The 27,198-nt window shown below is 45.5% G+C and overlaps 2 protein-coding genes across 2 annotated transcripts; one reads left to right on the top strand and one right to left on the bottom strand.

The window, feature by feature from the left end:
- Positions 1–2,713: 2,713 nt before the first annotated feature.
- Positions 2,714–4,181, bottom strand: LOC146179143 (non-selective voltage-gated ion channel VDAC2-like). The gene has a single exon (XM_084578820.1). The coding sequence runs from the start codon at positions 4,025–4,027 to the stop codon at positions 3,179–3,181; it is 849 nt and encodes a 282-aa protein (XP_084434946.1). The 5' UTR covers positions 4,028–4,181; the 3' UTR covers positions 2,714–3,178.
- Positions 4,182–5,284: 1,103 nt separating this feature from the next.
- Positions 5,285–27,169, top strand: Sec6 (Exocyst complex component Sec6). The gene is made up of 9 exons (XM_084578814.1): positions 5,285–5,857; positions 7,655–7,984; positions 12,260–12,391; positions 16,294–16,472; positions 17,453–17,825; positions 18,273–18,542; positions 20,903–21,193; positions 24,765–24,858; positions 25,679–27,169. Exons 1-9 carry the CDS (start codon positions 5,558–5,560, stop codon positions 25,975–25,977), a joined length of 2,268 nt encoding a protein of 755 aa, XP_084434940.1. The 5' UTR covers positions 5,285–5,557; the 3' UTR covers positions 25,978–27,169.
- Positions 27,170–27,198: the final 29 nt, after the last annotated feature.

Raw genomic sequence — 27,198 nt, forward strand, 5'->3', positions numbered from 1 at the left:
GCCTTCCTAGATACAAATTGTCCAATTTGAAAGGCAGCGCGGTTGTACTCGGTGATTCACACACACATGAAGGCATAGCTAGCTGTGCTGACTGCAGTGCCATTTGGAGGTATGCTGGGGCCAAATTAGGCTACAATCACATTACGAAATGAGGTTAAGTTTTAACCGGGCTATACCTAAGTAACCAAAGCGAAAGCAGCATGTTTCACTTGACCCGCCTCTCTTCGTTCTGTGCAACAGCCTCTCGATACACTACATCCACTAGATGATGACCACTGCCGTTAACACGGTAGCGAAGTCACTTTACACTCGTCAGCAAGGCAATGTTGAGAGCTGTTGCAATGCGGTTGCACCGGTGGATAGGAGGCAGCCCTGGCAGAGCTGTTGCCGAGTGATGTCATGGCTGTCGTGACTAGGCAGAGGCAAGTGCAGCTCCAACGGCAGCATGGCCTCGGCGCAGCTGTAGCTGAGCGACGTCAAGGTTGTCACTTGGTTTCTCCTCAGTTCAAGGTCAACATTATTTGATCCGTGAAAAAGCAGTGAAAAGGCTCATTAAAAACTGAAAACCTGTCAATCAGCCCCTGCGCATTTTGGTTGACAGGTCCACTGGACAGAATCAAGCAATAGGATTGGTGCTGGGTGATTGTGAGTTTTTTCTGATGTGATCGTAGCTTAATTTGGCCCCTGTACTGGATTCGTAAACAGGTGAACCCTGATGTGCAGTGAATGCAGTTGGCAATATTTGTATCACTAGTTTTGCTGTCAAAGCATGTCATTTCAAACTTTATCAACGGAAACGGCACTGGCAAATACCCCGCAAAGAAGGCTTCGGCCAATAGTGTCGACTGATTCTCGAGATGCCACAGTTATTCCAGTTTCACATTTGCACCTGCCATTCACCAGAGATTTCACGCTAGGAAACTAACTGCAATATCAGATCCATTTGAGAGGCATTTGCCACTGCATTCTTGAGTTGTATTCAACTACAGGTCCATTCCATTTTCCAGGCTATGCAAATAATGCAGTAACCAACTAGTTGAACATACCATAGTAATTGCTGCAACTTCACTTTTAAAAATAAGAGTATGTAAATAAAGGGCACACAACAAAGGTTTTATTTTTTGCTTGTTTTTATGGTGATCCAAGAATCCTAACCAAGCTTTGAGGGAGATGAGAAATGATGCCAATATTAAGCATAACTAGGACAACATAATGGCTCCTATCTGTGGCTCCTCATGCGGACCCTCATTTGCATGCGTGTACTTTGCCGATTCCTTAACCACTATTCCCCTAATTTGTGTGTCTGCTCACACGTACTCATTACCATACAAATGTACACTACCCAGTTATGTAAAAGACCACCCCCACATAAATATAAAGCCGTGATTTAATCTTAGCTTACGAACTTACTTGCTCAGCGTAGAGGCAACATGTCCGACTGTATCCAAGGGTACTGGAGGGGTCGCTTTCCCATCTCTCAGGTGTAGCCATATTTGACTCCGTAGTGTCATGATACACAACTTTCCAACCTATCTGAGCCCGGCTATGTCGCCTGCCAACTGCCACCTGCCAGAAGGGCAGAAAACAATGCAAAGAAAAATGGACAGTAGGAAGTGACATGCGAGTGATCCTTATTAGTGTTGGTCACCACATGTTCATGTCACTCTCCCCTCTCCATGTTCCTTTGTGCACCATTTTGCGTCCTTCCAAAGTATGCACCAACTAGGCCGACACCAACCTCTAATATATCTGCCAGAGGCATGGTAGTGATTTCATTTACAATGGATACACTAGATTTTCTGGAGTATGGGACCATTAACACTGTTGCGTTACAACCTCTTTATAGTATACGTCGTCATGTGTAGTGTACTGGTTCTTGCAAATCTACAAGTGCAATTGGGTTTCGTCCGCAGAAGTGGAGCTGCTGCTGAAGCACATCTTCGACTGCAGTACAGTATACTGGACAGCTTCGGAGTCTGAGTGATGCAAGAACAAAGCATGCTTGCTCGACAAGTTTGAGTGATGAGGCTTCTGTTGAAGCTTTCTTTTTTCTTCCTTCCAATGGAGCAAGCGTACAGAGTGCATTCGGCTCTGCAATTAACTCTTCTGGTTTTTAAATGTCTTGCTTTCTTCTTTGAAATGTGCAGGTGACCCAAGCTAGCTTCAGTAATTCCACTGAAATGATTCCTATAGTATTTAAATGTACCGTAATGGGTTATGCAAGAAATGGAACTGTTTGCATCGTACGGTATTTTGGTATTGAGACACTGCTGAAACCTATCTGGAGTACAGCGGTGAGATGTGCTACTTGGTTGATGTTCATCGTAGGAATAGGGCAGTTGCATTAAGAAAATAGACAACAGAAAATGAAAGACTGGACAATGCGTGTCCTCTCAATTTCTGTTTTGATTTTAGCGCAGCTGGCCTATCCTTACCGTGAAACCAAGCCACTCCTTTGTTTGAGCTCATTGCACTCTGTGCTATTAAAAAATGGCAACTTTATATTATGCAGGTAGAGTTGCAATACTCAGGTGAAAAGCTTGGTGCGGCAAACTATAGTGCATCGTGCAGTCTCGCTTTACACATGGCTGTTTACTGCCAAGATCATTTTTGCAAGCTCAGACATGAAGCACCTTTGATAGTGCACACATACTGTGCCCCAGTACACAAGGTCGCTGGGAAGGCTTTTTGCACAAGGGATGGCACAAAGAAATGCTGCTGAGCTTACCCAACAGTTTTATTTCCATTTTCAGTGCCTCTCCTAGGAGATGCAAGAATAAATGTAAAAAGAAAGCATAACGAACACCTACAGCTCTTCAGTCACACAACAACTAGATTTCACTATTTTCACTCGAAACTTGACGGAAAAAAAAAAAAAAATCGCGGAAGAGGCGTTATAGTGTTTACCAATGTAGAATGCACACTTCCGTATGTACTTGACAAGATTGAGAAGAAATACTGTGATGTAAAAGAAAATTCCAAATGCAGAAAAGACCGCTTTCACTATTGCGCAGTCCCGTTGTTTACTAGAAAAACCAAGATTCTTTTCCTCGGGACTAAAAAAAAATGGTAACAAGACAAGGTGGGGTCGGTCGAGTCACGCGACGTGGTGGTGCGTTTGTTGGGCCTAATAAGCAAATTGTGTAGATTGCACCGGGGACGACGACGACGCGCCGAATCACGCTGAAAGGTCAAGCCCCAGTCCGAGCTTGTGGCCGCCCTGGTTGAAGTTCTTGCCGTCCAACATGGTGGACAGGGTCAGGCTGATGCCCGGTCGCAGACGGTGCGTGAAGCCGAGACCGATCTGGCCCGAGTTGTTCACCTTGGCGCGCACCGACGTCTCCTTGTCCAGGTCGTAGACGCAGCCCAGGCCGAAGCGCGTCGCGTTGGTGCCAGCCGTCCATGCCAGCTGCACACCGGTCTGCAGGTTTGGGTTCACCCGCTGGAACACGGAGCCGGCGAACTCCTGGCCATCGTTAACGTTGGTGTGCACACCGAAGTCACCCGCCTGGAAGCCAACGGCGAAGTTTGTCTTGCTCAGCCGATTCTTGGTCGTGTCGAAGGAGACCTGCCCGCCGGCAAGCCAGCCCTGGTAATGGAGCACCGCAGCGCCGTGCACGATGGGGCCTGGAGGGCCGAGGTCGACGTCACCGTTTAGATGCACGTTGTCCAGCTTGTAGGCCGTCCGCAACGCACCCGATTTCTTGCCCGTCTGCGGTGCGAAGTTGGCGTGGAAGGCTACCTTGAGGCCTCGCGCCAGCTTCTCCTCGGAGCAGATCTCTGTGGAGAGCGTGTTGTCTGTGTTCCATTTCTCTTTTAGCGTAAGACCGTACTCGGGGATCTTGTACTTGGTCTCGAGCGAGGCATTCACCTTGCCGGTGTCATTGAGACTGGTGCCGCTCACGTTGAACTCGACGCCCGTCTGGGTGGTCGACTTGCAGTCGAGCTTCACGACGCCGAAGTGGTAGTTCTTGTTGAACAGGTCGCGCGCCTGCTTGCCCAAGTCTGCGTAGCACGGTGGGGCCATGGCTGTGAGCTGCGGCGTGTGGCGTGAGAAAAAGACCACGAGTGTTCCGCGAGCCGAGATGGCGACGCAAAAGCCAAAGATGGGGACGCTGCCAAGGAGAGAGAGAGAACGAGAAAAAGAGAGTGCCGTTACCGCTCAGACGCAATGTCGTATGCACGGGAACCAGATGACCAGATCACAATGATTTCCAGTAAAACTGTAAAAACGCCCTATCGAAATTTTGTTGACTTTAGCACTACATTGAACAAAATAGGCAACTGTTTTCTTGTGTCCCGCTGCATAACTAAAGCTCGGCACCACGACCGTGGTTCTGAGTGCACAAGCTAGCTTATAGTGCCCAATTTACAAAATATAATCAGCTGCCTTCGGTAACTATTGGCGTATTTTTAAGTGGTTTATAAATTTTGCATACAATATAAAATCAACATGATTATCAGCATCATCATTAGTGGTGCGCAGATCTTTAGCCGAGCATGTCGAAGCGTGTCAAAGCATATATCAAAGAAAGCCTCTTTGTTGAAAATTTGATAGTGGCGCTTATGTTCCACTTTCTATTTCGAGGTACAATCTTTACGGCTGTCAAAGCATGTCGAAGCATATATTAGAAGAGAGCTTCTTTGTGAAAAATTTGATAGTGGCGCTTATGTTCCACTTTTTCTTTCGAGGCATAAAGTAATCTTTACGGCTGTCAAAGTTAGCGTTAGCGCACTTCTCCGAAACAGCCGAGCGTGAATTTTCGTTGAAAAAAAAAAAAAAAAAAACACGTCTCTATGCGAACTATTCTTCCGGAATCATATTACGCTACGATCACATCGCAAAGTATTGAAGGAATAATTTAATCTAGTGCCTCTTTTGATGTGGATCTTCCTTGAAACTTGCCCTGGCGTTAGAATGTTCTTCAGTTGTCATATTCACTACAGTGCCTTTATACAACGCAACCATATTCTGTCGCTCCGTCCGCCTTTTCCCGTCTTTGTGCAGCGTTGCATCTCTCTCTAACCTGCTAGTGTATTGCTAGTTACAAACCTCCAAACTGCTGGCAAATTTGAAATTGCTCAGTTTATCACACGCCGTGCTAGAAAGCACTTTGCAGGAGGACTCCCCATATGTGTGGAACATACTGCGCAAGTCGATTCGGCAAATGAGGACCTTGATTTCATCAACTTTATTTGAACATCAAATTCTGTTTGTTCTAAATGAAACAACATGCGACGTGAGCGCCCCCTTCAAGATTGGGTCCTTGCGTGATGTGCGTAAGGCACACTAAACGATAAATTTAGGACACGCCGGCATGCGGCATGCCCTAGAAAAGTGGGGCGTTGGGCTTGATTCCCCTTTGCTTCCTGCATTTTCGTGTTACAGTCCTCGTTTTTACTTTCAAACTTCGTAATGTGCGTTAAGTGACTAAAGCACAAGTAGCCGCCGGAGCTATCCGAGGCGATGGCGATGTTCCCTTGGTTGTCGATGGTTCTCTGACAGATGCAAACGAGGTAGACATTGAGAGCAGACGCTTGTCCCGTGCTTGACAGCATGGACGTGAACGCACTCGAAGCTGAGGCCAAGGCAACGGCCATCAAGCACATCACCACGATGCTGCAGATGCCTGAGCAACTGGAGAAGGTCCAGCAATACAAGAAGCGCGTGAGCCGTAAGAAGGCTTCAGTCGAGGCCATGCTCAAGACCGCTCTCCAGTCCCAGCTGGACGGCTTTCGCACGGCGCTCACGCTCCAGAAGTCTATCCCCAACGACCTCCTGGAGGTTCAGCGTAACCTCAACGAGGATATCCAGGACATCTTCAAAGCGCTGCCGACGCTCACTGAGCGCCTGCAGGTAGTACGCCGGTTTCGAGTGTTTGTACGCGTAGCACATATCCCAGGCATTCTAATTTCCTCTCGTCTAACATATGACCGGAGACACGAAATCGACTGATGACCGACATTAAGTGTTGAGGCTTTCAGCGCAGTGATCTCGTAATAGAGCATCGAAATGCTCGCGCTGCATCTAACAATAGAAGTGTGAAATACAATGGGGCGGATGTATTGCGTGAAGGGGCACATGGGTTAGGTCTTGGAAAAGACAACAGAAAAAAAAAAGCATCTGTCACTACTACTGTTATTGCCGCTTCTTCGTCATGAAAGAAAGGAGTGCTCTGACAGCCCTTTATTTACAAACATTTACCCATTACACTTACACTGAGGCTGTTGCTCAGGGCAGGTGACCCATGGATTAATTGCTTTACTCTAGGTTAATTCCGCAGTGCTATCTGGTAGTGTGCTTGGAAATGGGCCACTAGCTAGCCCACGCAGCCTTGCTGTCTTACCACGTTACATTCCAGCTACGCATGTAAAGTTCTATTTAGCTTTATCAACTTTAAATAGCTTCTGAAGCCCTGTGGCTTTTTGGACCTAAAGCAAGACAAGGGGTAAAATATTGTGGTGTTTAGCCAGAAACAAATGCCTTTCCTGATAATGGCAGTTTTAATTTTTTCAATTATAAAAGGATTTCTTTGGTGTCTTAAATACACATCAGTGCTTTGAAAAAAGGAGCAGCTCTCGCAATCCTTTCTTCGCAGAGAGTAGCCATGATGCCCTTTTTGTAGGGTGTCAGCCCTTGCTTAAATTGCTGGCAAGCTGACAATTATGCAGAGTTGCTGTCCTGCATTTAGCCATAACATTGCTACATAGCCAGCTTCCCCTTGGCGCCCGGGTTGAGAAAGCACACGTCACACTGTATTCGAAAATAAAAATTCCAAACGTTTTTAGTACTCCCAGCAGTGCTGCATGGGAGATGAGACACCCTCCTGAAAAAATCATCTTGTAATATGGGAGTAATTACTCATTAGAATCCACCAAAGTGCTGCCATACGGCTACAAAGGGGGTTATACAGCTTTCCTTGAAACTTCATAGTTAAAAGAGAGAATTACCAAAGACAGAGATGTCAATGGCACAGGCTGCTGTGGAGTTCAGCATTATGTTCTTAGTATGCTGTGGCACTGTGACAAAGCATGTTGAGCTCATGGTAAATGTATTGTGGCACAAGCAAAGGCACTAAACTACTCAGAAGTGGTAAAGAACAGACAGAGTGGAGGACATGGTAATTAAGCTGCATCAGACATAAGAGGACAAGTGTAGTATACATTCCTCAGTGTGTTTTTTTTCTTTTTTAAGCCTCTTTGTTAAAAACTGAAAGTAAAAAGTAGGGTTGCTTTTCAAGTAATGTTTTCAGCCAGAAAACTATAGAGGAATACAAAAAAGAGAAACTGTGCAGCTGACTAGGGGAATGTCTAACTTTCTGTAATGTGTAACTATTACAAGCTTCTTTGTAGGTTTGAAACAAAAACCTTCCAAGGCAACCATGGTAGTTTTTTTTTTTCTTTGAGACTCGCAGCTCATTTCGAAGAGATGGAAAGAGCTATAAAGGGAGCGAACAAACATTTACTCTTGTGGCCCACATCTGAGTCTGCATTTGTCTTGCTCTCAAAACTGATAGTCTCAAGGTTTAAGGGCTTCATTAAATTTGCATTGAAGCTTTATGAGGATGTGTGTTTTATGTGCCCCTCAGTGACACCAGAGTGGTAATCTTTTTATGTTTTACATTTAATGCCTTATGCTTCTCTGTTTTTGCAGGAGGTGAAAGAAGAGAGCATTCGCCATTCACAGTATGGCGCAGCCATTGAGAACCTCAAGCACATCTTCAATGTCCCGGGCAGCGTGCAGAAGACGCAGGAGCTGATTGCCAATGACAAATTGCTGCTGGCACACCAGGCTCTGTCAGACCTGGAGAACTCCCGGGATGACTTGCTCTTTGAGCTGCACAAGCTTCCCAGTCAGAGTGTGACAGACCGTAACATGTTGAAGCAGTACTTTGCGGACGTGGAGAAGCTGTCAGAGGACCTGGGCAAGCAGATCTGGCTGGTGCTGAAGAGGACGCTCAACTCGGTGCGCAAGGAACCGCAGGTCAGTGGCTTAACGGGGACAGGGTAAAGGGTGAGATTTTTTATTTTTTTAAATTTTTTTTTTATGATGCACATACTATGGCAGTAAGAATCACCCTTGTTTCATTATTTTTAAATACAGGCGTGCACTGAACAGTAAAATAAAAGTAGCATTGTCCAGCCTGGTACCAAACTAGGTATCTTGTTGCCTGAGTTGTGACACTAATAGAACTTCTCAAGATGTTGCATCTGTGCAGCTTACCATTTTAGTGACCCATTCATTGTTTTGCAATACAAGAAAATTGGATTGTGACATATTGCTATTATTTTCCAGAGGCTGCCCAATAAATTGAACAGATTACTCGATGAGCTTGGCTGACTGACAGGTGACATTAGTAATTGTGGTTCGCTTAATGAAAGTAAAGAAGCAGTAGAAGGGAAATCATATCTTGTCGTACTATGATTTAGTAAGTGGTGTCTACATGTTTCTTGCCTACAGTTTACTTGTTTGGTCTCATTACTGAAAGGTAATTGCACATTATCAGACTAACTTAGAAAGTGACGTCTCTTTAATCTTTGCCTATGCCTCTCTTGTGTTCGAGCTGAGCTCTGAAGCAGTTGCTTTGTATTGGACAATTGTTCCACAAAACTTCTGAGTCAAGGGTCTGTGAAGTGACTTTCAGCTAAATCCAGTCTCTTGGTTTACAGTCATCTTGGGTTGAGAGTACCTTGCAGATACAAGAGAGCTGGAAATTTTCACATCACTGAACAGTAATCTGTTTAGTCCCTGATGCCTTGAAAGCTCCAACGAAAGTTCATCGAAACAATGTGAACCTTGAAATGTTTTTCAGCTTCCTCAAAAATCTGAGCACTGAAAAAGAAGTTAACTTATTGCCAATTGTTCATAGGTGTCCTGCCATAAAGAGCAGCAGCTGGGTTCTGGTTAAAGTGGTCATCTTGCGGTTAAGGGGAGATGCTACTCGAAAACATTTTTTTCTTAATATTGATGCTAGGTGAATGAAAATTGCACCACTTATAGAGATTGATCTCCTCTTTCTAAATATGCTTTTAGTTTTAAAATAGCTTAATGTTTTCATATTCTAAATGCCATGCATAAGTGAAAAACAATGCATGTTTGTGCAGCTGCTGTACACAGCAGCAAGCATGGTAGGGCAGAGCCAACTAGTTCTTCTTGTCCCCAACACTCCACTGAGTGCAAATAAGCAACATAGCAACATTCCCTTGGCATGCAATGTTTTGAGACAATTTTATATCTGGTGCCTTGTTTTTAGTGGCTAGCACCAGATAATTTTTTTAATTTGCATGCCCAAAAATACTGCTGATTGCATTTAAACCTAGATACTTGCATTCTACACATCCTAAAGATTATGCATGCCAAATTTGGTGTTGATTGAACTAAAATAACGACATAAAATATTGTGCACAAAACTCATATTCGGCCCAAAATACGAATTCGAGAAAAATGCGATTTAAAGATACAAAAGCTGTTTATTGCTGTTGTAGCAGCACTATCTGCATGAAAATTGCACACAGTGCAGGCCAGGGTATTATGATACAGTGCACAGTTTTAGAATTCACCAGCATCATATGTTGCTCCCACAGTGACATTGTGAGCAGCATTCTCAAGGCGTGCTTTCTTGGCTATTTAGTGATGCTGAGAACTTGCTTCTGTCAGCCACTGCTTTGTAACCACAAGGTGCACATTTTTTGTTATGGCATTAAACTCCTTATGGTGCACTTGTTTCGGCAAACCAAGAACCACACAAAATCGGGAAAGTTGATTGTATCCAGCACCAATAACGAGCGCCGCAACCCCTGCATTGACGTTCACGGCAAAAATCTCCCTCGGGCTGGCTGAAGGGCGTCGTCCACCGGAGCTGCACACCGCGCACGACTACGACACAACGGACGTGGCACACGCTACACTGCTGCAACGCAGCTCTAGAAACGACGAGTCCTTTTCACTTCTTGGCCAACTCGCGAACGGAAAGTTAGCAGCGTCCGCGCTCCCGACATGCTGCTCGCTCGCCAGTGCGTTCGCGGCACCGATCTCGCCGATAAAGGCACTCGCCGTACTAGGTCTCCTCAACGCTCGAAGATCCTTATCTTCTTATCCAATGCACTGGTGAAATCGTCTAAGCTGTCACTGAAACTTCAGTGCCCAGCCGGCTTCGAGCTGTCAAAAGTGTCGCCTCCGCCGAGGTTAGGCCTAGCTTCCGCGGACGTCTCCACTGCACGCCGTTTCACTTTGCCGGTGACTTCCCTTGAACGCGTGGTTTGATCGGTACTTTCGACACCGAAAGTCACGTTTCTTCTCGGATTCTATCGCAGCGACGAGCACGAAGATGCATGAAATTTGAAAACACGCCGAAAGAAAACTAGCGGGCAAGCGTGACAGCGAGCTACGCGTCGCATGAAGAGCAGACGAGCTATGGCCGCTTCCCACACTGACAGCCAATGGCGTGGTCGAAATCGCACCACGTGATTTAAATGGCCAGTGAAAATGCTAGGTTTGGGCGGCGAAACTTTTTTTTTTTTATTACTTGCTGGGGGTTTGTGAAGCGGCAAAGCCAGCTTTAGGGAGAAAAAGCGTAGGCCTGCCGCCCTGCAAAATTTCAGTGGCGTGCGACGCCGCGATTTGACGCGTCACGCGCTTGAACATGGGTCGTATCTGCCCCTTCTTTAGCCACCTTGCGTGCTTTAACAGACTTTTTAAATGATTTCGCGACTGTTTTCGGCTCCGATTTTTTTATATATTAAAGAGGAAGGATCAGTGTTGCTGAAACAGTCAAAATCACAAAAGTGACTTTTTTACTGAAAATCGCCGTTTTTCGACCCGCGTCTCCCCTTAAGCACTGTAAATGTCTACAGCTTAGCCCTAAGGTTCCTGAATCGACTCTCATATTTGGCTCTGTGGATGTGGGTGCTGCTGTATGCTTCTTTTTTATGTATATATTTTTCCTTTCAACTTTCATGTGGCGGCATGTGGCAGTGACAATGGCTCAGTTGCAGGTTGTTGACAATTTTGCGCATTTTTCTCTCCTTTCTTCATTCGTCCACAGTAACAGCAGTAGCAGTAGCTACAGTATGCAAAGTCATAAAGCGTATTGCCGCAGAGCTTTGTCCTGTTTATTTGTTGGAATGTGCTGTACGTTTTGAGTGTCAACAAACAAAGAGCACAAAGCTTTCCTTGCCTACTTTAAAGGAAGCATTTCAAAGAGGAGCAGGCTGTCCATTTGTAGATTTCTTTGAGAATGGAGGAATGCAGTGAAGCTTTGTACGATTTGTTTCTTGATGCTTAAAGCGGCTAGCGCGTGGCTTTATCGCTTTTTGATGTGAAACACTACCAGAATTATCTCGAATGCTCCCAGCCATATACAAGTACTTACACATTGTCCATATAGTAGTCTTTGGGAAGATAAGGGACTTATGGGATTCCACGAAAACCTTGAGGCAGTGTCTGTGAGGCAGGGTCCATCTTCACTGGACAAATGTCACCTAGTGGTGATGGCACTCCGGTGATTAGAAAGACATTGAAAGGCCCTTTATTGTCCTGACTTGCACTCGTTGCATATATTATTTGGCATAGGCATGCACACAAGGGGAGCAGGCTGAGATTATTCAAGATAACTCTGGCAGCACCTCACATCACAAAACAATAAAGCTGTGTTCCAGTGGCGCTAAGTGTCAACACTGAAAGATTACCAAACATCACAGCATTAATTGCTCTCTGGCCACACATGGTGGCCAGAAAGGCCTCTCTTCATGCACTTGTGACATCTTTGTGCTGTACTGCTTTGATTTGTTGCAAGGCGCTGAAAAAGTCTGCAGTTTTGTATCTGCACAGAGAGAGATGGGAAGCATTCTTGGCGGTTCATTCTGTGATCGAACGGTGACCCTGCTTGAGCGTGAGACAGTGAGGAGGTTGTCTACATGTGCATTTTTGCACAATGCAATTGCAGGGTAGCCTTGTCGCAGTGGCCTTGTGGCTCTGGTATTCAGCTGCTGATTGCAGGTTGTCAAGCAGGTAGGGAGAAGAAATTAAGGAATTCTCCGAGGTGAGGGGATGGCCAGAAGCTAATGTAAGACTGAATGGATATTGATGATGAGTGGGAGGAGCCTTTTTCCCACAGTGGACATGGACTGGCTGGTGGCAGTAATAGAGTCACCCACTTATGCCTAAGCAGCCGACAAGCTTGCCTGACATATGTCGTCGCTTAGCGTCTTTGCCCAAGATTGCAAAGAACTCGTGTGCCATTGGACGCACGTGTTTCAGGTGGTGGTGACAGCGTTGCGCATCATCGAGCGTGAGGAGCGGCGTGACCAGGCAGCGTTGGAGCGTCAGAAGTCCTCCGGCGGTTTCCTGCCACCGGGCAGACCCAAGCAGTGGCGGAAGCGATGCTTTGAGGTGCGTGCCTGTTGCAGATGCCCTCGTGTTGAATACTGGGCATGCCTGACTTTGACCAGTATCCTTTTCTCAAGGAAAGTGGGTCGTGTGAAGTCAAGGCAAGAAAAGAGCAGGGAAAAACGGAAACTAAAGAAGACTCAGACACGCTTCTTTGGTATTGTTTTCTTTTTTTTTGTTCCCCTGTGGTCTTGTGCTGCTAGCTCTAACTAAAGCGCATCTAGGGCGAGCCTTAAAGCTCGAATGGGATCACCTTAACATTGAGCATGAGGTTTGTGGTGCTGGTGCTGGTGGTACAAACATTTATTCAAAATAGAAGGGATTAAGACATTTTGCCGGTGGCGCTCATAGGATCCTGTAAGGGGCTGCTTGCTACCTCCGCTCACTGGACTAAATATCATTGGCCTATCTATCAATGGCAGATCAGTCGCTCTTCCTAGGAAACTTTGGTCGGGTTAGGAGTGGCGTGGCGCTACAATGCACCGTATGACTTAGGTTGGGTAGGTCTCCTCATTGTGGTACACTGTGGGGGGTGTAAACGATGGGCAATAACTTAGCGCTAAGGTTTGAGTTGTCAACATGTGATATGTGGCTTGCCATAAAATATAACAAACTGGGTTATGGAGCTGCAGTTTATAAAAGGGAGATCTGCACGAGTATGTAATGCCATAGCTTAGCACAAATGAAGAATATATTCATCTTTTTTTTCTTTGGAAAAGAGTAGATTTTTTTTTTCTTTAAAAATCAGGGACACCTGCCTATTCATATGGGTAGAATACTGTAGTTGAGATTGCTGAGTTTTTAAAGTTTAAGCCCAATTTCAGTGGAAATAGTTCTGCTTTGTGTTCCAGCCATCAAATATGTGGAATGTGATTCACTCGAAGAAATTTATTTTTATATTTAAGCCATATTGCTTGAAATTGAACAGCACTCTGTGGAATTTTCACAGTCAGAATGAGGCTGTATATATATATGTTCCAGGATATATGGAAACACACTGATATATATGAAACACACTATATATATATATATATATATATATATATATCTTTTACAAACATCGACCTTCACAAATCTTTGACTGTGTTTGTACATAGACATAGCACTGTTATGTTTGCTTCAGTGTTGCCAAATGTCGACGAGCAAAAGTAGCTAGATGACAGCGTGAAAGTAGCTAAAAAATCAAGCAAGGAGCTAAAAGTAGCTAGATTTTTTTTTAAGAAATTTTATTTTACATTTTGCATATATAACGCATTTATAGGCAGCTCTATTATTGTAAAAATTAAACACAGCTATCAAGATATGGTTCCCTGCAGGCATAGAGTTAATACAAAGACTCTAGAGGGAAAGCTGCCCGTTCACCCAATGCATTCGAGGGGTGACCGCGTGATTGCCGCCATTATCCCACTGTTCATTGGTTGCCAGATGAATTTTACTTGCTAAATCTGGCACATGAAGATGGTTTGAAGCTGGCAACTTGGATCGTGGGAAGATGGCGGCGTGCAGCTAACCGACGGCGGGCGGCTACTGTTCAGTAGGTGCTGTAAACAACGGCAGAATCGTCGCGTGTGGAGCATTTCTAGTGATATGTTGCGTCGCGTACCTACTGTAACATCACACAGGTGTCCTGATTCTTCTGAGTTGTTATCGCAAGGCCGGCTATCTCTGCGATTGTTTCGCGCTTCGCATGCATTTCGTCCGTCGAGCGCACATGCATCTCTTCTGTGCCCGATCACCTGAAAATATGTCAAAAATTTGCTTTGGCGCAAGACGACGACCACAGTATATTAAAAAAGACAGTGACGAATTCCACAGCAACGGCCTTTGGCCTATCCGGGATGGCTAGTTCTGCATACAGTAAATGTCAAAGGGTGGTCGTGTGTGTTTACTGTTGATCTGCTACGTCTGCTCGCAAACATGGTTTCCAATTGTTCTACATCATTCCTTTATGGCCAGGAAGGTGCCTGAAAGATTATATAATATGCTTGAAACTTGAAAACAATGTATAGAAATTTCCTACAGTTGTGTTATCGGCAGCGGTTTTTAAAACTTTTGTTCAAACCTTTGTTCATTTTTGACGCAGTGAGCAGAAACTGTGCTGGCCACAATGATAAATTTGATGATGGCGGCGAACCAGTGAGAAGCTCGTTTCCCTGCCCAGCTTTCCCTCTAGAGTCTTTGTATTAACTCTATGCCTGCAGGCGACTACGCATGACAAGTGCTAACTAACGAATAACGAATGATGAATGTGCTCAGGTTTCGATTCCGATAATTTAGGCAGACGATTTCGCAAAGCGTTAAGGCTTGCGCGCTAAGAAAAGACGAGGTGCGAATGCATCACTGCTCTGTAAACATGTAAAGAATGGACTTTTATCTACTTTTTCCATGTACACAGAAGCCTATGAACGGAGAGCTATGAAAGGTTTAATGACTGTCTAGGCGATACCTTCCGTCCGCGACTCGGCGTAACTCGGACCGGTGGGCCTCTTGGCCTCTTTTATCCGCTTGGTGCTGACCGCGCATGATCCGCAGAGAGAGTCGAATCAGACAGTCGATTCCAGGCGCCTTATGGTAGCCGTGCAAAGAACGTTAAGAGTTTAAATGATAGGAATGCGTACACACATGCACAATAGTGTACCGCGAGCACGACTTCGATGCTCATCGGAGCCCCAGCGCTGCGCGATAGACGACACCCGTCAGAAGCTGCGCCGCCGCATCAGCCGCATCGCCACGCCTCTTTACATTGTGAGCTATGTTTTTCTTTTTCCCATTGAGGCAGACATGAAGGAAGCTCGTGGAGGCAGAGGCGGCGAGGCATACCAACACCCTTTAAGTGGCGCCTTGTATTGCATCCTCCTCTCTCTTTTCAAGTGTTTCCTTCTTTCTTGCAAGATATCTTTGTCTGGTTTGCGTCTTGTTTAAAAACTACCAGATGACGCTTTGTGCCTGACGTCAGTTTCATCATGTGTAGCATGATGTGTAGTGTCTGTGGGAAGATTTTTCACGCCAGAATAGTAATTTTCCGAAATGTAGCCAGATTTAAGCTAGATTTCACCAAAATAGCTAGATTTGTAGCTAGATTTTGAAGAAAAGAGCTAAAACAGCTACTCGTAGCTAAACTACCTTTCTTGGTAGCTAGTTGAGTCCAAAAGTAGCTAAGTCTAGCTACAAAGTAGCTAAATTGGCAACACTGGTTTGCTTTCAACATAAAACAAGGTGAAATTTTGTTCAAATGAATAACTTTAATAGCAAGTAGCAGTGTTGTGATGCTGATCCTGTTGCGTACATAGTACTTACACATTGGGATAATGCGAGTAAAGCTCCTTTATGGTGAAATTTTTAGAAGGTACTGCACCTTTAAATTAAGCCTGCTGTGTAGCACAGGATTTTTTGTAGCACAGTTATGCTAAAAATTGCTTTTTGTGGACAGCTTACGAGCTAAATGGGCCTTAGCCTTACTGCATGATCTCCAATGGTGTGATCTGAAAATTCTTGAGAAAAATGGAGTAAGAGGAATTTACCAGATGAAGAAACTTCCTATCATAGTGTGGCTGGCCACCCTCACTTTGCTTTCGAAGATAACTAGCTGGGAACAAGAATCCAGTTATATAATTAATTGGTATACCTTTTATGTGTACACATCTTTGTAGTCTTTGTCAAAATATATAGGCCATGCAGTTTGTTTCTGAGACCTGTAACAGGACTCTTGGAATGATTTTTGGAATACCTGAGCTCTAGAAGAGTGAGGACAAGATTTCTTGTCATTTGTGAGATTGCGAATGCTAGGCATATGCTACGAGCCTTTTTACAGAAGCAGACCCCTTAGGTTGTATATTTTTTTGACAAAGCCTGTACATGCTTCTTGTTAAAGCAGTCCAACAAGGGCACCGGTACTGACTGTGCAGGTGCTTGAAAGTGCAGTTGAGGATCGCATCGAAGGCAACCAGTTTGAAGATCGGCACGAGAACAAGATGTGGCTGGTGCGTCACCTGGAAGTCACACGGCAGATCGTCCTGGACGACCTGAGGACTGTCAAGACTGTCTGTGTTCCCTGCTTTCCACCAGAGTATGACATCTTCAGCAGGTCTGTGAAACTCTTTCTCGACGTTGTGTAAGACACTAAGCATATTGCGTTAGAAGAGTCCCTGTTTTTGCAGGAGGGGCTTGTCCCATTTACACAAGCAAGCAGCATACAACTTTTTGCACACTTCACACAGGGAAGCTCTGTTACAGAGCTGGACAAAACATGGTTTTGTATTCATTGATTGGAAAATGCTGGTCTACTTTTCACTGAGACTGGATGCCAGCATGAAATGGATTGCATTTTGTCACCTAACATCATCTGGTGTTGCCTCAGTAAAATGAGGATTTCTCTGTGTCTCTCTGGGGTAAGTGCCGATGCAGCGTGTGCGTGCAGGTGCTTGAAAATGTTCTTGGAACACAGATTTAATAGCTTAGTTTCTTGACAATGTTGCATTCAACCAGGATTATACTTCTCTGCATATCCTGCACAGTAGAGCTTTGAATGTCTAACTACAGCTGTAGGTAGCAGTTGTGCTTTTTCGTGGTTTCAGTGCTCCAAAAGCTTTTGTTTGCATCTGAGCCGTCAGTGCCGAATGGAATATGACCAACGCGGCTGAAATTAGAGCAGAAAAATTAGATCCTAGTCGAGGCAGGCGCTAGTACCATACGAGTCATCGATTTTTCACTTTGGTGCCATCAAGACCGGTGCTTTGAAGGGCTCTGTTTGTAGTTTCTTTTCAAGGGCTGTTATTTCTGCATTCTTGTGCTAGCATTTCATTTGCCACTGATCGTACATTTATGTGAACAAACAGGGCAACACAAAGACTGAGCAGAGTGACAAGAAGAAAGGCCATTATAGTGTTTGTGTTGTTCATATCACTGTTGCCATGTTCCTTTTGCCCTGCTGCCTGTTCGCACACAGCATGGATCGTCACCGAATAGCCCTAGTATCTTTACTCACGACATACTTTTATGGTTCAGAATATGACATAGGCCTATGGGCTCATGTCAGAGTCATCAGCCACTCTTGTCTTTGGACAGGTATGTGCGCATGTACCACAGCTGCCTGTCGCGGCACCTGCAGAGCATCATTGCCAATGAGCTGGAGGGCAACGAGTACATCACGGTACTAGGCTGGCTCACGGTATACATGGGTGAGGAGCTGATGGGCCACCCGGACCTGGGCTTGGACGCAGCGTCCCTGGAGCCCCTGCTGGGCCGCAGTGACGTGCAGCACCTCATTGACAAGTACCTCAGCACGCTGGTGGCCAACTATCAAGACTGGCTGCGCAACGCACTTCAGTCGGATGTTAAGGATTGGCACCGCGAGTGCGAGCCGGACGTTGACAGCCGCGGCTGCTACCACACGTCGGCACCCATGATCGTCTTCCAGATGGTCGACCAGCACCTGCAGGTGGGCTCTGGCTTTGCTCTCTGCCTTTTTGCTTGCATGGGGACGTGCTGTGGCCTTTGTGGATGCAGTAGCGTTAAAGGCCTCATTCACCGAAAATTTGTCATCGGCAGCCATTCTCCGGCGTTGTGAGCGAAAAATCACGAGCATGACGCTGGCAGTTCAGTAGCTGGCAACTGGCACGGCCAAGCACTAACTGGACGTAGGGTTGCCTGACATAACATTTGGCAGAGGCTACCAACTCTGGCCTCACCTTTCATTTGGGAGGGTGACTGCAGTTCCAGCAATAACACAGCGGCTGTTTCTGCACCACTCTCTGGTGTTCACTCTCTAAGGCAGACACCAGGGTTCGTTGCAGTCTTTTGTATGACTGCAACACAAACTGTAGCTGGTTCTCTGTGTGCAGTTTTTGGTGCAGGCAGGCATAGCATCTTGTCTGTTGAACCGCAGGTGGCCAAAACAGTGGGGCCTGACCTAGTGCGCAAGGTGCTCTCGATCAGCCTGGAGCAGACGACCAAGTTTGTGGCCTCGTACATGGAGGCGGTGACCGAGTTCCGGGACCGGCACTTCGAGGACCGCAGCGTGCGCAAGTACTTCACCCACTACGTCATAGCCGTGGCCAACAACTGCCTCCAGTTCAAGCAGCTGTTCGAGAAGTCCTACTCAGACTGCTGTACCGGTCAGGGGGCCCTGGCCAAGGGAGACAATGAAATATCTCAGGTAATAACTGTGAGCAGGTGCTGTGTGTAAGGTGCATCAATGCTGGATGCGTTATGTGCAGTTAAAGGCAAGGCTGGTAAGCTGGAGCATTCACTAGATGCAGTTACTCCTACTGCCTAGAGCATCCCTTTTAAAAAGCTTTTTTGTGATTTTTTAGTTGGGTGATTGGGAGCAAATATACATTACCATTAGTACTATCAAGGAAAAAATTACCATGAACGGAACTGCACAAGCCAGAGTAGGCAAAACTGCATCGCTGCATGATCCAGTGATGGTGCGCTTATTTCAAGATTAGGAGGAAGTACGTAAATGTAAGCAGCGGCGTCATTGGTGCTAGCAGCAGCTGGCAGTCACCACGTGTTTGTGTCTTGCTCAACGGCGTTGACCATTGCCAGTGTCTATCTTGCTCACGAAACATAACATTCACTGCTGCTGGCTTTTGTTGAGCGCACTCTGTGGACTTAAATATTGCTCTGTGAAATGCAGACAACGCTTCACAAGAGGGTGTGTGACACTTTCTCGTTCCACAAAAACAAAGCTTGGTTATCTGGGAGCAGACTACAAAAAGAGAGCGGCTGTTAAAAACAGTAAAACAAATAAAATAAAACTGCCACTCTTTCAGTGCACACTTGCTCGAGCATATTGGGCATATTTTCTGAAAGCCATGACAAGTGCAGTGTCAGTCTAGCGCAGCAGCACTTGCTTCAGCAAATGCCCACATAATGGCATCTTGTGGAAGACTCCTGGGTGAAAATTTATTGCTTGAAGGAACCAATCAGTATGTGTTTGCACGCTAGCTAGGACGTGCATGTGCTCTTCCTAGATCTTCAACTAGGTGGACCACCTTCAGCAGTGCAGTTTTCTCTGCTACGGCTGTTGGAAGCATGTCCTGGGCACTCCTGTCCCCGAAAATGCATGGACGTGGCATAAATGCTTGCGGGTGGCTCAAGCTAGGCAACATTTGGGAGGTGGCTGTGGCTGGACAAGGCATTTGAACTTCTTGCCACTTTGTAGTTGCAAAACAGACACACTGCAATGGGCCAAACACTTTACCACTAGCTTCTCAGTTGGCTTTTGAATGCAGCAGCCAATATTGCTTGCAGCTTGTTGATTTAGAACTCTATTTACAAAGTGCTCGACCAGTGATCGGACCTTGAGAAGAAGTGTGGAGTCTCCACCGCTCAGGACTTGTCATTGGCTCATAGTGATTACACTCGCTGACATTTTATGGCTCTGCAGCGAAAAGTGATGAGTTTCTGCCCCCGTCCCATGGAGAGTGGGCTGCCTCAGCTCTACTGACTCCGCACCATTTCTTCAACTCCCACCTTCATCCCCACCATACTCCTACTTCGAACAATACACAGTATGGCACGGAGGCGTGTCTCCTTCCCTTTCCTACCTAGCTTCCGCTGCACAGCCACGAAAAGCTGTCCACGAATACAGTAAATGTATTGCAGCTGCAAGCATATTAAAACAGGCAGCTGAAATTAGGGTCAGCAGGTTCATTGGTGAAAATCCAGAGGGAAGCTGAAGGCTACCTGCAATATAAAATTGCAAATTCTGAGGTTTAACGTGCTGAATGAACAAAAGTTTTATTGGCTGTGAAAAGGATTCAGCGTTGAGTTCTGTCCCTTAGTCAAGAGCACCAATGGCCGCAGCTGCAGCACATGCTTGGTTGACCTTGTGGTGTTCTTTTAACTTGCGCTGACATCGCGCAGCTCACGGTTGTTATCCTTATTTCTTCTCCAAGGAAACCTAGCCCTGGCAGTCAGTGTTGAACTTGCTGCTTTGGGATTGGTAGCCGAACACCAAAACTACTCAGCCACTGGCATGCCTGCTGCAGTGCAGTTGGCTGATCATTTAACCATACATATGTGAAGGGCACCCATTGCGAGGGATGCAGATAACTAATGTCATTCTTTTGCTGTGCTGAAATGTAACTGTTTGGATACATGTCGTGCACCTTTTTGTGTGGTGACTCAGTGGTGACAGCGCTCGACTGTGGATCCCGATAGACGCTGGTTCAATCCCGGCTGTGGTGTCCACTTTTCGGTAGAGGCAAAAAGCAAAAAATGAGACATCAGAGGAGAGAGGTGGACGTAATCGGACAAAGATCAAAATGCAGTCCAGAATGCTGCCAGAATAGTGCGGAGCATACTCTGGCATTCCTACTCTTGTACAAGAAAAGGGGAATGTCTGCTGTGTAATTGGTATTTCTTTTGTAAGCCAAACCACAGTTCCAGCCTTAACTGTAGTATGTCTGTATGTCTTGTGTTGTTGCCATTAAAAAATGTTTTCAGGAGAAGAAAAGTTGAAAAGAAAAGAGAAGTTGCTTCTTCAAGGTTGCTCGGTGTTCGCAGGTCTACCACCGGCTGCAGCAGAGCCTGGAGCGACTGCAGGAGCGCGCGCTGGACGCACTGCGTGACGAGCTCTTCCTGGACGTCAACAAGGAACTGGCAGATGTGATGACGCGCAACTGGCTGACGTCAGAGGCAAGCGTCATCGATACAGTGACTGCCACAGCGGAGGACTATTTCCGCGACTATGCCCGCCTGTTGCCGCGGAATCTCGAGCTGCTGGTCGGCAAGGTGCAGTGGACCCTGGCTCGGTCATATGTGCACGCAATTCTTCAGCGGAAGATTGCCTTCAAGGTACGAACAAGAGAGTGTATGGGGCTCTCATGCATTGTGCTTAGGCCAATAGAGCCATCAAACAGCAGAACTCTGTGCAGCTGTCATTGCTTCCGCTTGCATATGCTGGTGTTAGCCATGCAACAGAGTAGACAGCTGGTTCTCTGTTCATTTTACATGTTCGCCACAGTGGCTGTAATGTTCTTCTCAGTTGTAAGGAGGGGGAGGGGACTTGCGTTTGGTTGTTTGCTGTTGTGTCGCAGCTTGATCTTGCCACTCACATTTCTGCACCCTGCAGCACTGTTGTGATCACGATGTTAGTAGTAATTTAGATGATATGACAGCGCGCCTCCGCCATGCAGCCACCGTGGAGAACATTGGGACGAACTCGTCAAGAGAGGGTGCTACGTTGAGTCGGGCCTGCAACGTCCAGCCACCACACTACATTTCTGCGTGCAATGCTCACATCAGTTGCTAGCCAGCGCTTGTTGTTTGAGGTGTAGACTCGATGAAGGTTGTTTAAAATGGGTCTTTATATTGGCTGTATGGGCTAAAAAAAACAAATCTAAATAGGGCCTCAGGCCATCAAGAGGCTCCGCAAGCAGCTGTTTTCTGCCGCTGCCGGAGGATGACTCCCATTCACCATGGCCATCTGCGTTTCGGACACGCAGTGTTCGAAACGCGAAAGACCCAGCCACGTGTTTCAGAAAGAGTCCTCGGGGTATCGAGCAGGGCCACCTCTGTGTTGCAATGCAAGAAAAGGAGAAAAAGACAGTCGCTCTTCGTGACTCTCGTAAATATATCAGAGTGTCCGAGCAAGGCGTGAGCACCGCACCATCGACGAGGCTGGCACTTGGGCGCAGAGGGTCGGCTGGTGCGCTTGCGGCACAAGCGATACGTGGCATTAGCGGGCACACATGCCACCAGCGTCTTGGAACCGCGGTCCTTCTAGCACTGTGCTCAGAACATGATATTCTGCTGTTGGTGACATTTAGCTTCGCTGTCATTCTTTTATAGGAATTGGTGCACAGAGAAGTAATTTTGTTGCCCAATCGTCATAGTGGTAATGGTAGTGAAACATTATTTTGTAGAATATTGATACTACGTTGTTTACAAATCATTGGATAATCAATTAGGAAAGAAGAAAAAAGAAAAGGCCTGATACTGCAGTTTGGCCTAATCTTTACATGACAAAGGAGCTTATTATTCTGAATAGTGTCACGAAGTATAGTATAGCGGCCAAATGCCTTCTTACTAAAGGATTGATGTCAGCATCAGCGATTGATTATGGTAGAGGCAAGGTGCAATGTGGTGCTGGCTAACCGCAATTAAGATGGCTTGTGAAACGGACATAAGAACAGTTACATGAGTACACTCCCTCTTGCCACCAGAATACAAAGCAGCAGCTGTCAAATGCCACCTCAAACACAGCATTCACGACGGTACATAGCCCACTTTTGCTGAACTGCGTTATGGGCTCACTGTCACGAAGGGTGTGCAATTGAAAACGTGCAGCTTGTGGGCTGTGCTGTATACAGTGTGGTTGTGTGGACTGGCATCAAGCTCAGTGTTTCCACCGTGTACTTTTCTCTTGTCCTAGATATAGTTTCTGGATTCCATCTAGCGAAATGATCAAAGCTGTTGTCACGTAACGGCAGCACATGGCGGCCACTTCCACGTGTGCCGCATCTCTTGTCGTACTGGTATGAAATGAGTGGGTCATTGCCCAGGTCCGCAACAAATTGTCTATTTCATCATCTTTACATAACCGCTTTGGTAGCTACAATGCACTTCGCTCGTGCTTCTGTCTGTACTTCTAGTCGTCCTTGCATCAAGAACTTACTCTGCCGCTCTTCTTTCTGTGTCAATGTCTGCCTAACATACTCGCAAGAGGCCTTTATCAACAATGTTTACTTGGCATATATAGTATACACTTATAAACACACACACATACAGTGTCCCAGCTAACTTGAGCCAAGGTATAAAATATTTGAGGTGGTCCAGGGAAACCAGTTGCATACAGCTGCCAGCCATCTTGCACACCACGGGCAGGTTTTGTTTTGCACTTAATTGGTTATTTTAATTTTTATAATTTGCTAAATAATTGACTTCAGACCATAAAATGTGGATTGCAAAGTTGGAGAGCACCTTCACAAACACCCATTCCATTATAAAGAAGGCCTCATGTGTGTATCTTTTTCTGAGCTGAGAAGAAAGCCCGTGAAATACAAATAATATCATGTAACTAACATTTGCGAGCTTACTGCACTCGCTACTGCTTGCACTATCACGTGCGCAGGCAGGCTGGTGCTAGCGAAGAAGCCATTGCAGACATATTCGCAAGCCGCGTCATTTGCGCCGGAGATGCATGGCCACAGCTTATTTCGTTCACTCGAACCATGGCTGAAAGCATGACAATCGTGGCATGCGAATGCACTAGTCATGTGATTTCGTTTGTATTTCGCGGGCTTTTTTTTGAGTCCGGAAAAGATACGTAAGAGGCTTTCTTGATCGCAAATAATGGAATGGGCGTTTCTGATGGTGCAAATCACATTTATGGTCTAAAGTCACTAATTTAGTCTATTGAAAAATAAACCTAATTAGCTAAGCGGTCTAGGGCTGCCAATTAAAGGTCCTCTGATCGAGTCCAGCCATACCAAAATAGACGGTACACTAAGCAGAGCCTCGAGACATGACAAACACTCTTCCTCCATTTCTCCCAACAATGGCCTTGTGTCTTCACCTCAGAATAAGCGACATTTAATCACTAAATCATGGCATGTGTGCTGTGTGGTCTTGAATTTTCTATCTGCAAATACGCAAGAAAGCACCATGGCAGTTCTCAAGGGCAGCTTTCTTTGTACAGGCCTTTGTCACTTGCCTACAGTTGATTCCAAAAAAGAGCAAGTTAAATTGCTACAAATGCAAGATATTGCTGTGTGGAAATGTCTCTACTGTTCTACCACAAATATATATATATGAGCACAAAATTTTTAATTTCGGAATGTTTAGAAAGTTCAAATAGTGAAAGTATGATACGAATTGAATAGTAAATACTGCATTGAGTGAGCAGAGCAGTTTTGAGTGGGTAGGCAGAGATGTGTAATGAAGTTGCCTGGTTGTGGTGGCTGCATATCCATCAATAACAAATCGCCACCAACAGTTTTTGTGGAAACAACACCTTTGTTAAACTATTAAACTATGTCTCATAGTTGCTGCAGTATTAAAAAATTTATTGCCAGAGGCTGATTGGGGCCTTTTGAGGTCAGTATGAAAGACTTAAGAAAAATATGGCCGAGATAGTGAAACAAGGGCTTAGAACAAAGCGTTTGGCAGAATAGCGATTGATGTTTATGCTTCGAGGTCATGGCATACATTGTGGTTTCCCTCGGAAGCAATTTTGCTCTGCTTATTTTCTTTTTCATCGCACTCATCTCTATGTCCTGTGCCACTCCCTCTTTTTCTTACATTTCCCTCTGCATCAATTAAATCTTTTCAGCTGATGCTGGTTCAAGCATTATTTAGAAGAGCATCATTGTCTGCCTTGTTCAGAGGTATGCAAATGCATGTGCTCCTATTTCTACTGTTGCAGGGTTACGAGGAACGCAAGGTTGCTGCCGAGAAGATTAACCGGGAGTGCCAGAAACTTTCCGAGCTTTTCAAGAAGGCCATGCCACACACCGGAGGTAGGAGGGGACACGTCTTCCACAACACAGTAGAAAGCAGAGTATAGTTGTCATGCGTTTGCATTGCCAAGAAAAGCCAGATTGGCCAAGAAAGTCATGCCATCACATGAAATTGAAAATGATTAAAAAACATAAGCATAAGGTCAGTTGTGGTTATAAGATTACAACACGAGTCAAACGTCATTAAGACAGGTACGAATATAAAGTAAATTAAATTATGCTGAAAAGAAAATATTGATAATTAGATGGGAATTGAAACTGGGATCCTTTCGGTCCAGAGTCGGAGGCGCTACGCTTTAGGTCATTGAGCCACGTTCATTCAGCTTAGTTGAAGGGAGGCCTTATGTGCCTTGTGGTAAATACCAATAAAAAAACCTATCTTTATCTGCAGAGTAATATACAAAGAGGACTCCAGGCCACTAAAGGTTTCCCATTAACATTATTGCGTCATATCCTTAAAGCTTAAGCGTCCCCCTATTTTTTTACACTTTTCACCTAGTCGTGTTCTCATTCTGCAGTCAACGCTGACTGTTTAATCTAGATAACAGCAGCAAGGCGACATATCTGCTGATCATGGACGACCTTTTAAGTAAAGAATGCATTAGAAACACTGACAAGGATGCATTTGCCAATTTCCACAAAGTGTTGGTGACGGGTAGAGCCAATCGGCCAAGCTCTGTGCTCATATATGTTATCGGTACTTCTTGACAGTGTGAACTGTGGCAGAGCATAACCTTAGAGTGACCATCTTCATATTGATTCCAACTGTTCCTACATGTCTGCAAAATGGTGTCTCTGGTTCTTTCTTGCTTGGGAGCAGGTTCCCGCAGGGGCGGCAGCGTGGGCTCGGCGTCGCCGAACTCTTCGCCACTGGACACCCTCCCGCTGCTCGCAGAGGTGATTAAGATGAAGGACACCAGCCTGCTCAGCCTGGAGGTGTCGGGGCTCATCAAACGCTACCCCGACATTTCGGGCGAGCATCTGCAATCACTGCTCATGCTCCGTGGTGACATGTCACGCAACGAGGCACGCACTCTGGTAGCCGAGATGCGCTCGGATGACCAGCCCCACGGGGTTGGCGTGCCCAAGAGTGTCTTCTCCGAGATTGTGCTGACATAGTTGCAAGAAAAGCTTGTGGACTTCTCTGGTACATATTTGTGTATGCACTTGGCCGACAGAAGAGGGACTCGGAACATTTGTGCACAAGCGGTTGGCGTTCAGCGCAAAAACGGCTTTGTTATCTTCCATTGCAAGCATGGATAGTATGTTGATATTAATACGTTGAATGAATATGATTGGTGCTGACAGATAGTATGTTGATACTAATGTGTTGGATGAATAAGATTGACGACAAAAATATGAGAAAATCTTTTTGTGTGCACGGAATGCGATCAACATGGATTAACTGCAGTTTGTCAGGACCTGCAAGTTGAATTTGCATTCAGGAGTGCACCATACACCTTTGTAGGGTTATATTTATGTTAGCGTTTGCTGATGAGATTATCTCATACAAGTTGGCTCACCTGACTGCTCACACTGCATGTTGTGTGCCAGCTAATGTGCTCCCTGTTTTTCCTGAATGGTCAAAGACCAGCTTTATGGAATGGTTAGGTGGCACTTCTCAGTGCTGTGCTAATGTCGAAATAAAATGGGTTGCATTTTGTGCTGTAAAGGCATCCCAAGTCCTAAACTCAATGTTGTGAATAGTACAGATCTTTGCACAATCAACCAAATATTGGGCATATCAGCCCATGTTAAGATATTTCTTTCACTGATTATAAGTTGACAATCTTATCATGCATCTGTCCCAAACATAGCTTAGGGCTGGATGGTTGTTGAATTGAGAGGTATCCTGGATTGCTTACTATACTGTGCAGAGCCACTTGTCAACTAGAGCAGACTGAGCTTAGGGCTGAGAAGTTTATTCTTTCTTTGTAGCATAAAAACAAACATGAATTGCATGCTGCATTGTGGTATATTTCCAGGAATTTTTCTTGCGGACATTGCCGTTGTGCTACATTTAAATCCTGCACGTGTAGGACAGTAAGAATTTTGAATTGAACTTGTGTTTGATGCTTGAGCCTGTTTTGGTTGTATGTGACACATTATAAATATTTCTAATATATTGTGGTTCCTCCCATGGACCTTTGTAGCGATATTACTTTCGTATTACGTAATGGACATTAAAAAATCTTCATGCTCACTTCAAAGCACTGAATGTGCTGGAAATGCTTGTTTGTCCGAGCTCCAAGCTTGCATGGAGAGGACCTTTGCTGTAACAGCACATATAACACTATGTGCTCCATGTCTTCACGGTAATTTGCTGTAATGAAAAAAAAA

This window comes from Amblyomma maculatum, chromosome 9 (genome assembly GCF_055883805.1).
Source record: "Amblyomma maculatum isolate TAMU_Amacu chromosome 9, ASM5588380v1, whole genome shotgun sequence".
NCBI classification, from domain to species: domain Eukaryota; kingdom Metazoa; phylum Arthropoda; class Arachnida; order Ixodida; family Ixodidae; genus Amblyomma; species Amblyomma maculatum.

Bases quoted from the DNA above. Each gene is read 5' to 3' on its own strand.
- Sec6 (XM_084578814.1), top strand. From the start codon at position 5,558: ATGGACGTGAACGCACTCGAAGCTGAGGCCAAGGCAACGGCCATCAAG. The intron at 5,858-7,654 runs GTAGTACGCCGG...CTGTTTTTGCAG, and splicing joins CGCTCACTGAGCGCCTGCAG to GAGGTGAAAGAAGAGAGCAT. The intron at 24,859-25,678 runs GTAGGAGGGGAC...GCTTGGGAGCAG, and splicing joins GGCCATGCCACACACCGGAG to GTTCCCGCAGGGGCGGCAGC.
- LOC146179143 (XM_084578820.1), bottom strand. From the start codon at position 4,027: ATGGCCCCACCGTGCTACGCAGACTTGGGCAAGCAGGCGCGCGACCTG.